The 13,767-nt window shown below is 36.8% G+C and overlaps 2 protein-coding genes across 12 annotated transcripts in view; one reads left to right on the forward strand and one right to left on the reverse strand.

Moving 5' to 3' along the window:
* Positions 1-6,313, reverse strand: part of CCDC178 (coiled-coil domain containing 178) — a 134,005-nt gene extending 127,692 nt beyond the window's left edge. For 2 of the 10 annotated variants that reach the window (XM_087890525.1, XM_087890519.1), the window contains exon 1: positions 5,398-5,620. Coding sequence is in view for 1 of the 10 variants with exons in the window: in XM_034429705.3 (XP_034285596.2) it covers positions 5,398-5,464 (67 nt within the window). In the remaining 9 variants the exon portion in view is untranslated. Of the gene's footprint in view, positions 1-4,006; positions 4,097-4,932; positions 5,113-5,224; positions 5,668-5,993 lie in introns of those variants that run through there. The other 8 variants (XM_034429694.3, XM_034429690.3, XM_087890526.1 and 5 more) reach the window with 8 other exon arrangements.
* ASXL3 (ASXL transcriptional regulator 3) overlaps positions 5,628-13,767 on the forward strand; it is a 112,318-nt gene continuing 104,178 nt past the window's right edge. Inside the window, exon 1 of one of the 2 annotated variants that reach the window (XM_034429683.3) lies at positions 5,628-6,015. In XM_034429683.3, the coding sequence (XP_034285574.2) occupies positions 5,962-6,015 (54 nt within the window). In that variant the 5' untranslated portion in view covers positions 5,628-5,961. The remainder of the gene's footprint in view (positions 6,016-13,767) is intronic. The other variant, XM_087890518.1, reaches the window with a different exon arrangement.

Here is a 13,767-nt window from a genome sequence, read left to right on the forward strand (position 1 = left end):
AAGATTAAGTGAGAGACAGTCTGGCACTTAGAAAGATTAAGAATGTGTTTGGAAGATAATTTTTTGAGGTCATTTGTCAAATTTTAAATTAAATCTGGAGGTGGAGAAAGAACCACATTCAATACATACTGGTAAGACCTAAGGAAATAAACCTTACAACAAAGAAGCGATAAAAAGGAAGGAGTGCTGGGTTACCTGCAGTAGATACAGCAGGTAACCCTAAGAAAGCTAATTTATTAACAGACTCGTGTTTGGTATGGCAGAAAAATTGTATGAGCAATTTAAGGGTTAACATTACTGAAGAGCAAATGCCCATTCCTCCTCAGACAGATTATATGGGATTATTATAAATGGAGCCAAAAATTGTTAGGTGTTGTGCTTTGTCTTTAAGTCACATCTGTTTAATCTTGTATACTATTTCATCTTATTTTAGCAATAAAATATTAGCTCATATAATACATTGTTGTTAGAAAGGTAAAATGAAAAACTAATGCTAAAGAAAAGATAGTTTAGCTATAATTAATAAGTAATTTACTCACTGATTATGTGTGAACGAATGTAAACCTGATTTGGGAAAAGAAATAAGCAAAGAACTCAGTACTGAGAAAAAGGAAAGTATGAGAAAGAAATTTAAAATAATGTCACATTGATTTTGTTTGGTAAAAGAGATGGTTTGGGAAAACTGACAGGTTTTCAAAATTTTATTATTGTGCCCTACAACAAGACCATTCCTGAAATCCTTGCCCAGCCTTTTCTTGATCTTGCCAATCTTGAAAAGTGGATATAGTGTATCTTTTATTTCTGAACTGCAACATACTATTCAATATAATAATTTCTTTGGAAAATTAACTTGCACCTTCACATCCTTAAATCAAGGAAATGTTTGCCTTTGAAATATAAATAGTGCAGCTTCATGAAATTTCTTCTTCTCCGAAACAATTTTTCAGTTTCTCTTGTCACATTCTGAATCATATTGAAGCAATAAAGAAGAAGAAAGATACAGCATTTTGAAGGTAACAGTCTGAATTAACATAGTTAAATGTAAAGGTCAGCCTCTATTTAATATTAATTCAAATATGAGGAATCCCCAATGTAACAAATTGGTTATAGTATAAAAATAATTTTCAATATTAAAAATAAGCCACATTTCTGAATTTTAAACAAGTGCCAAGTGGATTTTATTATGCATCAGGGGGTCAGATAAAGTGTGCCTGAAATTACATCAGCAGCTTAAATATATGTTGAGTTGGCCAAATGGCAAGGCAGTCACGTGATCTCAACCAGCTTAAGATAAATGGCATTATGCTATTCTTGACTAGTGGAAATGTTTTTAGGGCAATTTGAAAGTATCTAAAGTGCCATAAAAATGTATGTGCTCAGTCTTTTACTAGTATTCTGCCAAGGGCTACAATAGCTTCTAGTACACCAAGTATATACTTGGAAGGATGTATATCTAGAAGTAAATCTGCATAATTGCTCAATCGGTAAATGTCTATCAAATCTATGTGCATATTTTGCTAACATAGTTGGGGCAAAATATAAACCATGAAGCAGATTTTTTTTCTTCTGGTTGTTTTTAATAATTATGAGTTAGCACAAATAATGATGGCATTATTGCTGAAAACCGCAGAAAAAATAATTCTGAAATACAAATGAGCCGACAACATATAGCCAGGAGCTGTAAAAGTAATACTATCTTTTAATGGATATGAACATTCTCTCACCTCCCTCTATTGTCCAACAGTTTTTTAAATTAGTAAATGTAACCTAATGACCAGTTGTTTGAATGATTAACCTATACAACCTACAGTTCACAAACCTTTATTACCTGCTGTATACCTTCTTACAAAATATCTTAGTTTTTTTATCCTTTGGTAATCTCAAAATTTTAGGAAAAGAATTATATAATGGAAGCAATGAATGTTAGATCATTGTTTCCTATCAGCATTATTGCTGATATAAATGGTTATCAACAAATACATTGAAGTAATAGTTTTAAAATACTTCATTTATTTGTTATGTTCAACACTTTTATGGTACCTATTAACAATAAGCCCTATGAGGATTTAAACCATAAAATACAAAAGATGCAAAATAGATATAATATTGAAAACAATTATAAAACAAAAATCACTTAAAAGAAAAACTATTCTATGCAGGCACTAAATACATTAGTTGTGCTGTAGTGATAAGATATAACTACAAATATTTCTCATTTCAGTTCTGATACACTAATTCACTTCATATAATAATTCCTGAATTAATGGTATATGAAGGTGGATGAACTGTCAAATTCAAAAATTCCATTGTCATCACATACTGGTTTCTTCGCAAAGAATCTCATGGCTTAAACTACAATTTCTTGCTATATTTAAACTAACGCTCAGATTAATGTCAGTTGGAAACCTCAGATGATTTATAATCCAAATTAGTTTATGTGTAAATATTTTGCACAATAATTATGTACAGAATAATAATTATACAATTATCCCAAAAGATTATAAAAAAGAAAAGAAAGCAGCAATGTTATCAACAGTAGGAATATATAAGGAAATCCACAAATATTAAGACTAGGATTTTCTTTTTTCGTAGCAATAGGAATGACATTCTAATTTCTTTTATTATCTGTTCTTTGATATCTCAAGTAATCTTACAGTTGTATCCTACTAAACCAACTCTGACATCTCCAATATTTTGGAGATAACAAAAATTATGTTATCTCCAAAATAATGTAATATTTCATTCATTAACTAGATTGCTTAACCAATTAATATTTAGAATACTGATTAAACAAAGAATGCTGAATGTAATTGTGTCTCTTCTACAAATTCACAGCATCAAGGGACCTTGACCTGGTCCACAGTCATAAATGTCACCTTGCCCCTCCATACAAGGAAGCCATAGCAGACAGAAGATATGATGAATGTATTGGCTGTTGAGATATAAAAAGGTTATAGAAAAAGAAATAATTGAAGGTCGTGGTTGAGTTACAGCAGAGGTACAGGGTTGCATAAATAGTCAACTTTTACTGATTTATTTTTATTTTATTGATGTAATTGATTGATCTCATATATCATGATTCTTGCTGGCATACAAACAATTATAATTATTTCAGAAACTTTCAAAAAAATAAAAAAATATTATAAAGGCTAAGAGAGACCATTAGATTATAAACAATGGAGCTACCTTATCAAATTACTATTCCTTTGCAAACCCCAGGATTGGTCACATAATCAGATATTAAGGGACTTCCAGAAGGTCAGAGAGATGTAGCAAATCTCACCTCGGGCAGATAATGTTCCATAGGGAGTACCATGGCAGAAAAGCCTCAACTTCTGGGTCCTAACATAATTAATTCTAACAGATGGGATTTACAACCTCCCTCTTTTGCCAGAACTGACAAGATGGGCAGAAATAATTGGGAAGAGGCAGTCCCTCAAAACTTTGTGAACTCTCAAGTTTCCTCTTTGTGCTATGTATTCAAAATGGACAGTGATTAATATGTCTCTCTCTGTGTGTATGTGGGTGGGTGTAGATATATATGTATGTATACAGCATGTGTGATGTATGTGAATGGGTAGATTTATACTTTCTTTTGAGGACAGGCAACAATTTCATTTTTAATGTGTGCCAGTGTACTCACAATAAAATATAACAATAAAGGTTATCTTAATCTTAAATAATATCATGCTATGAAGAGCTTTAAAGGTCAAAACCAACACTTTGAATTAGACCCAGAAGCAAGCTGGCAACCAATGCAGCTCATAGAGCAGAGATATGTGTGCTGCTCTAGGAGCACATATCCTGTGCCACTGAATTCTGTAGCAGCTGGAACTTCTGGATACTTTTCAAGGGCAACCCCATGTAGAGTACATTACAGTAGCCTATCTGGGAGGTGACCAAAGAATGAGCAACCATGAATAGAACAATAAATAAAATTACTAATTTTAAAGTTTTGATTAAAACTTTTGCGTACTAAAATTAGAAGTGAAAGACATAAGGTTACCTAAATTACCATCTCCTCTTTATTAGAATTCCAGTTATGGCATTAGTGTCATTGATTAATTGTTCAGTGCTTAACTGAGCATTACTGAATCTGCAAAACAAAATAAAAAAATCAGACCAGCCTTCAGTACTCCACTGAAATCACAGTGCCCCAGTCCATTTGTCACATTCCCATAATTGCCAAACATCATTATTCTGGATTTCTATTGTGGATTTTGTTAAAATCTACATAACTCCATAGCATTGCTACAGCTGCTACTATTGCCTTAATAATCATTACATTGCTTTCATAGATGACTTTCTCTTGAGAGCTCAAAGAATCATATATGGGGTATGGGTGTGTCCCCCCTCCTCCCACTATACTCTCAAACAGCAAACTTATATTGGACAAGACAGAAAAACATTGCTTGGCTCATGCTTACCTAATCATCTCTAAGCAGAATAAACTTACACAGCCCTTTCTCTGATCCTGGCTCAAGACAGTAGCTTCTATACTATTTTATTTTCTAACTAGACCATGCAACAATGTTAAAAATGGCAAACTATTTTGAATCTAAAATGTTCCCAAGTTGTTAACACTTGCAAAACCTAGGTTTTCTTCGTTAAACGAGATAGACTTGGCTGATATCTCAATTAACAGCGGCCAGATTCTTTTATTGCCCGCAACGACACAGCGAACTTTCAGAATGTATCGGGACCTAGACATAACTGCGGAAGAGAGGAAAGTTACAAGCGCTAGGTAAGGAGCGAATAGCGACATGCAGGTAGGAAGTACACTCAAATCGTTGAAGATTCAACTCATTCTAAGAGAGAAAAAAAAAAGTTTTCGGATTTTCTAACGCTGACAAAATCTAGTGATTCGTATCGCGAACTTCTCCGGAATCCGGGAGAGAAGGGAAGAGGTAACCTGTCCCCAGGTCTATTTACCTCTCTGTTCATTGAAGCGGAGGAGGGGGGGGAGGGTTGGTTCTTCTCTAGTTTTCTAATAACTGGATGAGTATATAGAACGGTAGCAGTATAAGCCATCTGCTGCCGACAGCCGTGTTCCTAAGTTCCGCACCTGGTCACGGAGACCGAAATCTGGGAGAACGCACAGCAGGCGGCGGTGGTGGGTGGAGGGCGGATCCACCCGACACGCCCCCTTCTTTCGGCGTTTGGTGCCGTAAGGGGTTAAGGCTGGGAGGGGGCGAGCAGGTGAGGGGGGTCAAACCTGGCTTACCCGGCTATCCTGGGTTTGCTGGAGACGAATACGATGGAAGAGCATCCGACAACTCTTATAGAGGGGGCCTCGCCCCCACCTGGAACCGGCCCCGGTGGGATGTACTGTTGAGAAAACAAACCCCTTCCCTTTCCTTTCCTAGTTCCCGCAAGACCCAGCATACAAACGATTACCTTTAAAACGAAAACACACGCTGTACTCGTAACAAACACAAACGCAGCGCTCGGGCGTATTGCACATTGGGACATGTAGTCTTCTTGGTTTAACGATTCTCTCTCCCCCCCCCCATTTGTAAAACGAACAGGGCAGCGGGGAGGGAGACAGGAGTGGGTTGTATAGAGAGGGTCTTCCCGAGCTCTCGCGAGATCTGTGGCAGGCCTTTTCTCTGCGTCTCGTGCGGTTTGCTCGCGAGCGCGGCCGCCTCGGCTGGGATGTTTTGTGCAGTCGCCATTCCCTTATGTGACGTCATAGTGCATTGTTGTGACTTGCGTAGCGGAGCATCCCTCAAACTGTCAGCTGTGTCGCCGCCGCCGCTACTGCGGGAGTGCGAGCCCGAGACGGCCCAACCCTCCACCGCCCTGTCGCTCCCACGCCCCTCCCGCAGGGGTTCTAGAACTCCACGTCACCGTATCATTGTCTGTGCGGGACCCTCGGGCTCCCCCTCCTTCCCCCCGCCCCGTCCCTGCACGTTCCATTCCGCCCCCGCCCCCCTCGAATCATCTCAATGAGATGCAAACATGAAAGACAAGAGGAAGAAGAAGGACCGCACCTGGGCCGAGGCTGCCCGCCTGGTAGGTGCGACCCGAGGCTTTGTGCGTGCGGCGGGGCCGGCCCGTCCGCCCGGCTGGCTGGCTGCTCTTCCCGGGGCGAGTCGGGGAGGCGCCTAGTGCAGCCCACTCCCGACCCGAGCTCTTTGCATTGTTGCAGTCGGTAGGGGATGCTGGAGTGACCGTGCGGAGCTGCGCGTGGGCAGAGTCAGTGCCTCGGAGTGCCGGAGGTGCGGGATGAGACGGGAAGCGGAGGCTGCGTTCTCGTGGGTGGCGGAACAATGTTCCGTGCGAAAGAAAGTCTGCTCACCGGGTGTTCTCCGGGAACTACTTTGTTCGTGGACGGGTCTGCGTGCCACGTTCAGTAGCTTGGTAGTTTGCTAAAGAAGGACTTCTGGCGTTAAAGGGCTGTGCAGCGAGAGGCGCCGGGAGTTAAAAAGAAAACCCTTAGAAACCCTCACACTACTCTAGGTCCTACTTACTCCTCTTACTCTTGAAGAGCGCTCTGGCGATTCTTCCTTAGCCATAAGCACTCTTCATCGTTTGCGGGAAATCCCACCACGAAGTGGCAGACAGAAGAGGAAGAATTTCCTCCACACCTGTGCACTCACTATAAAGATGAGGCATGATGCCTGCCTTTGGGGTTGAAGGGAAAGATTGCAGTCTCATCCCGTTCTAACTCCTCCATAGTGCTTGAATGCATGCATGCATTCGTTTATTCATTCATAATTATTACCATAATGAGTGTTGTGTGTGTGTGTGTATGTATGACAGCCTGGAATAAGGGAATCACTTCTTTTCTGATTGTGGCATTTGAAGTCCATAATGTGCTCATTTTATTTTTAAGCTTATGCAAATAAAAAATGACATTTCTTTAACCTCTGGTTTGATATAACATTGATGTGAGCGAACAGTTTTCCCTGTAGCTGTGTCCCTGATATATGAACAACTTAGCTTCAGTTGTATCTTCATGTCTAAGAAGCAGTGCTGCTTCCGTGCCTAAATATGAGCTGCCGAGCACATTTCTCCATAATATGTATATAAAAGTGGGAAGAATATACAAGACATTCTCCATACTTTTCTAAGTCTGCAGAAAAGGTATATCTGTAAGCAAAGAATTCAAGAATCTGTCTTCCTTCTAATCCTCACATATTGGTGAAACTAATATTCCAGAATGTACCCACTTTCCAGTATGTTTGTGTTAGATGTCCAGGGATTTTCTTGCACAGATAGACTTTATCCAAGATATTCCTTTCTGTCTTCTCAGAAAAAAAAAAAAAATTCTCAAACAATTTTTTCCCCAAAGTTTGTCAGCAGAAATAAATCTGTTTTTTCTTTATTACGTATTTCTCTGTGGTATGTTGCATTTTCTAAAAAATATGATTTTCAGATTTGAAATAGTGATATTTAAATACTGAAATTTAAGATGATGTACTTTCTGGGAAAATTCCATTGAATTCAGTGGGATTTAATATAAACTGTTATTATAGTATTGTTATATGTAGGATAATATTGGTCTACATAATGGTATATTTTATGAAGTTTGGGTTCAGGAAATAAGTTGAAAATAGCTTCTTATTGTAAAGCTAATAACTGTTTTAGCTTTTTGGTAACTTATCTGTGATGACACTCATTTGTTCCTGTGTCATGTATGTTACCATGATAATATATACAGTAATTCCCAAACACAGTAAAATATAAGTATCAGATATACTGTAGCCTATTTATATTATTTGTCTCTAGGCTGTCTATAGTTTAATAGGGAAGCTATTTTATTTTTCATCTGTTGTATAGCATAACAATCTGCACTTCACTCTTAACAACTATAGATTGTCCTTTTTTTATCCCTTTGTGTCAGGTTTGACTTCTGGTGACTACCAGAAGTGGTTCTACAGTTTTCTTGGTGAGGTTTTTTGGAAGTGGTTTGCTATTGCTTCTTACCTAGGGGTGAGAGAGAGTGATTGGCCCAAGGTCCCCTAGCTTGGCTTCATGCCTAGGTCAAGTCTAGAACTTGGTCTTTCAGTTTCTAGCATGATGCCTTAACCACTTAACCAAACTGACTCTATAAATAGTCTACATACAAGTAAAGCAAAATAGCCTAAATTCAATTTAACAAATTTACACTGAAATTCACACAATTCCATCGAAGTATAAGACGTGGTTTTATAGATAAGGTTGAGTTGTATTGGGTGGATTGAATTATACATTTTGCCATTTTGTTTCTAAAGGCTCTTTTTAAATGTTTATATATGTAATAATTCATAAATGTACTAATAAAACAAATGAAAGTTGTTTCATCAGAGTACCCAAACTTTTTGAACCACTTAGCATATTTAGAATTTTGAAAGTGTGTTATGGGATCTCAAAAACTGATTATCAGCATGATGATGGCCAGTCACAAAGTATCTATTTGCAAAATATAAACTAAACTCTGGATTGCGGTCATCAGTCACATTATTTTCTAAGAATGCCTCTGGGATCTAAACAGACCAAAAATACTTTTGGAAATAAGATTCATGTTTGTGGTTTGCATGGAGTTTCCCATTCATATGTTACTAATTAAAGGAATATTTTACAAATTGATAAGACCAAGTGCCAAGGAATAGGTTGGGTGTGTTATCATCAATGGGTGCCATATATGCTATTTCCTATAATAGCTTTTATTTTTATGACAAGTGCTGATTGATTGATTATGTGCTATCAAGTTGCTGTTTCCATATATGACCATTTTAAGCCAAGAATTCTATTAAGGTGTAGTCTTTATATGCAGGACTAGATGAAGGCGGAAAGACATCCTTCTAAAAGACCAACTCGGGTCTTAATAAGAAAGAAAACTCTGGTACTTTGTGTTTATGCTGTGATAACATTTTTAAAGACTTTCTGAACTATTGAAAGTAAGTTAATCTTATCTAGTTCCTATTAAGGTCAAAGTAAAACACTTGATCGTGACTAATCCATTAATTTCAATATGTCCTAAATGTAGCTAACTTTTCACTGGATTTAACTCTATAAAATTGCATCACTTTTTATATTTAAAAGTTTTTCCAGTTCTTCACTTCCTTGAGTAATATCCATAACAAGCCACAATGTCAAAATGCATAGCACTAATGATGTAACTTAGAACTTGTATTTGATATCTGACACAAGTATATAAATTATGTGATTTATATCATGATCTGAGTCATCATCTGTTCCCTATAGCAATAGCACTTAGACTTATATACCACTTTACAGTGCTTTACAACCCTCTCTAAGCGGTTTACAGAGTCAGCATATTGCCACCAACAATTTGGGTCCTCATTTTACCCACCTCGGAAGGATGGAAGGCTGAGTCAACCTTGAGCCTGGTGAGATTTGAACTGCCAAATTACAGGCAGCCAGCTCAGCAGAAGTAGCCTGCAGTACTGCACCACCATGGCTCACTGTATGCTCCCTTTCTATGGATGCCTAAGCCCCTTCCCTGTGTGCAAATTTTACTTGTATTACTTCTGCATACTCTGTATCCATCTGCATGGCCGTTAATTTCCCTTTGCTATCTTGTTCCTTTTTTTTCTGAGCATTTTCATCTCCAGTTATCCTTGTGTATGCTTGTCTACTACCCATCAGTCAAGGGTGTTAAAAACAGAGGACCTTGGTGAAATTTATAAAAAAAATGTGCAAAATGCATGCAAAATCATTAATGAGTCATATTCTTCCTTGCTGCTGCTGCTGCTTCTCCCTAATTTGATAATCACAAAAATAACCAATAAAATCTCATCCAATATATACATTCCATGGAGTTTAAACACTGTCATTTGTAATGGAACTGTATTGCCATAAGGGAATTACTTAAATTCCCTTATGTTCTGTTCCCTCTGCTTGCAACCTTTCCTACCGGCTTCCCCATTGACTTTCTGGGGAAACTGGCAGAGAAGGTGGCAAATGATGATCACATAATTGCAGAGCATTTGGCAATTGATTGTCAGTGCAAATAGACTGCGAAGCACCTGAAATGTGGTTACATGATCACGGGGCAGGGGGTTGTGATCATTTATAATGGCCAGAGATGCTTTACAGACTGTAAAGCATCCATTCTGAGCCCATAAATTGAGGACTACTTATAATCTGGGATGTATTTACTAATAGACATCTTGTTTTGTTTTCTTAGTATCCATTTATTTCTGACTTTATTGAATCAATCACTATTCTAGTGAAAAGTATACAGTTGAGACTGATAATTCTCCAGCAATGACTCTTCAATTATTTCATCAATGCTTGTACTTCAAAATGAAATGAATTCTACATTTCTGCTTGTTTACTGTGCCCAACCCCATAGATGGGGCAGATGAACATACAAGTGTAAAGCATTCTTGAATGTAGCAAAGGCATCTCTAGCTACAAGACCTTCCTGTGTCACTAGCAAGTTAAAGAACACATGAAAATTAAAGTTATATTTGTCAGTGCAAAAGTGTTTTCTTTTTGATACACGAGTGAGCATACATACTTTTAATATATCCTTTATGTGACATATAGTAGTTATCTGCAACTATTCTGTAGCATATCTAATCTAATAAACCTAATCTAGTTCTCCTATATGCAATTAATACATTGTATATGTCTAATCTCTTATTGATTGATATATCATTCCATTTTTATGTATGTATTCATCAATTGAATTGGATTTTAATTTCATGTATACCGCAACTGAGGCAGAAATTATAGCCAAAAAGCATTTCCTTGATTTCTCCTCTCAGACTTATTAATGTCTTATAGTTATAAACATAAATTATATGTTTAAAATTTACTTTAAAAATCATGTAATATTGTATGTGTAATATTATTAATGTGAATGACTTGATTCTTTTTCATTCAGAAGAGAAATATAGTTGCAAATAAAAACTATTGCACATGCTACAACTTTTATTTATTTACTTACTTTTTTAGTGGTAGATCGCCACATTTCACTTGAATTCATGTGTTATCATCCTCAAAATGATGTGAAACAATGTCACCAATTTTTAGCAGTTGCACTGTCAAAATTTAGAAATAAATTTTCTAAATTTATTTAGAAAATAAATAAGACTGATTTAGAGCTATAGTCAGAGGAATAACATTTTTTTCTCTCTCAACCTAGTATCTCCTGATAAACAATGGGAAATTCCAAAATACAAGTTGACAGAAAGGAAAACATGCTATACTAGATGAGTTAATAATTTGATGATATAAGGCAATTTCTTTTATTAATTGTGTGTCTGAGGTGAGTTTATTTCCTGCCTAAAATCACATTCTTTATGTTTATAAACATGCTGATAAACCTGCACTTTTAACTGCTAAGGCATGATTTTATATCACATGGGAATGTGGCCTAAATCAGGAAGAGACAAGCGGAATCCAAAGTATTTATGTAAATGATTGTTCATGGAAATATCCCATCTTACCGCATTCCAATTTCTAGCTATAACCACAATTTGCTTTTAAAAAAAAAAAGCAGATAAGGGCCTGTTGTTCAAAAAGGGACTTCATTTTTTTAGTTTTGTACTTTTAGAATATGTGGTGAAGCTTTTTAAATTATTCTCCGGAAAAGTGTTGAGACTTGAGATCTCATGCTTTGTTCATAAGTAATCTGCACTTATGAACAGAAAGACCCATTTTTGGTCTTTTAGTTTATGCTATTATAATTTTCTACTGTGCCATTCTTTTCTATTAATTTACTAATTAGGTTTCCACCCACTTTATTCTGAAATAAGGCATGTGGCTGTAAACTTGTTATTCCTAAACTTATTAGAAATATTGTAGGCCTGTATTGCCAAATATTTTTAAGAGAATGGATTAATTTTATGATATTGGCTGTTCCAATTAACATCATTAAGCTACAATGTGGCTTAAGTACTGTTACATAACATGTTTATTTATTTGACAAAGTCTATGTGCTGCCTAATTTATTTATTTATTTGTTTTGTTTTGTTTTGCTTGTCAAACATAAATAAGATAGCAGGTATAGGTATAAACATAAACAAAGGAAGTAAGTACAGATAATGGGGACAGTAAGACAGGGATGATAGGCACGCTGGTATGCTGGTGCACTTATGCACCAGTGGTGAGATTCAAAAATTTTTACTACTGGTTCTGTAGGCGTGGGTTGGTGGGCGTGGGTTGGTGGGCGTGGCAGAGGAAGGACAGTGTAAAATCTCCATTCCCACCCCATTCCAGGTGAAGGATACTGTAAAATCTCTATTCCCTCCCCACTCCAGGGGAAGGTTACTGTAAAATCCCCATTTCCTCCTGATCAGCTGGGACTCGGGATGCAGAGAATAGATGGGAGCAGGGCCAGTCAGAAGTGGTATTCACTGGTTCTCCGAATTACTCAAAATTTCTGCTACTGGTTCTCCAGAATTGGTCAGAACCTGCTGAAACCCACCTCTGTTATGCACGCACCCTCTGCGTCTACTCTTCTGATTTTAGGCAATTTAACAACGTATGAAAAAAGTGTTATAAAGTGTTCACTTGTAAACACCTGATAATGTGTTCTAATTTTTTTTAGTTTATTTAATTAATGGTTTATATTATTATTGTTAGAGATTGTGAGTTCTAGTCCCGCCTTGGGCACAAAGCCAGCTGGGTGACCTTGGCCAATATTTTCTCTCAGCCCTAAAAAGAATGCAATGGCAAATCGCTTCTGAAAAACTTTGCCAAGAAAATGTCAGGGACTTGTCCAGGCAGACTCTGAGAATTGCACATGATTAAAGAGGGGAAATTATTACTATTGTTAATCTTATAGTTGTAAATAATTATGATGGTGAAAATATTTTAGAACATCTTTGCAATGGGCTCAGTCATATTTCTAATTTTCAAATGCTAACAGATTTCCTAAAATCTCATGAATGTATAAATGCAAACTTACTGTGTTGCATTTAGTAATCTCTTTCTCATTTTACAGCGTATTATACATCACTTAAATTCCTTGCTTCTGATTACAACTTTGTTTTAGTTTTTCTGTCTTTATGGTGATGGTTAGCATCTGACTATGCCTTACTTAGAGTGAAGCTTTGAATATCATTTGTCAGAAAAACTAAACTTACAGATTCCGAATATCATAGGATTGGCATTACATTACACAGAGTGAGGCAGGTTTTTTTTCCTGAGAAGTGAACTTTTAAGATAGGAACAATGGCAATTCCTTTCATCTGGCAGCCAAGGTCTCAAACTCCCCATCTTGAGCCAAAATCCTTGTTTATTATTGATCAGGATGAGTTATTAATGTTCTCTCAACATGTCCAATTTATGATAGAATGCATCTTATTAAGAGGGAGACAGCCATTCCTCTGACACTTTTCAATAGGCATTGTCCAAGTTCTTATTCTAAACCACAGCTTTTATTGAAGTAAGTATGTACTAAGCAAGTGCCTGTAAAGTGGTGAGTGACTGGAAGCAGGTTGTTGGAGAACAATGATGCCTGTTAGATGATCTGCCTTATACCTATATATGTTTTGGCTAGCATCTTCACATGTAGTCAATAAGACTATCTCATTGCCTGTGTTAAAGAAAGAGTCGCATTTAGGATGTAAAAATTGGATGGAATAAAGTACATGTTTTGTGAAATGTTTGGGGTCAATTAGTATATGAAGGATCACGAAGAAGAGATTCCTGAAAATGATGAAAGAATCACCCTGGATAATTGTAAATTCTTCATTTGCAAGTAGCAGCTATAATAAAGCATTATTAATAAATAAATTTTGATGTGTTTTCTGTCCTATCTTAAAAGCATAAGGCTGAAGGAGAATGATTTTTTCTGATAAT

This window comes from Pantherophis guttatus, chromosome 3, assembly GCF_059756535.1.
Source record: "Pantherophis guttatus breed Tessera chromosome 3, ASM5975653v1, whole genome shotgun sequence".
NCBI lineage: Eukaryota > Metazoa > Chordata > Lepidosauria > Squamata > Colubridae > Pantherophis > Pantherophis guttatus.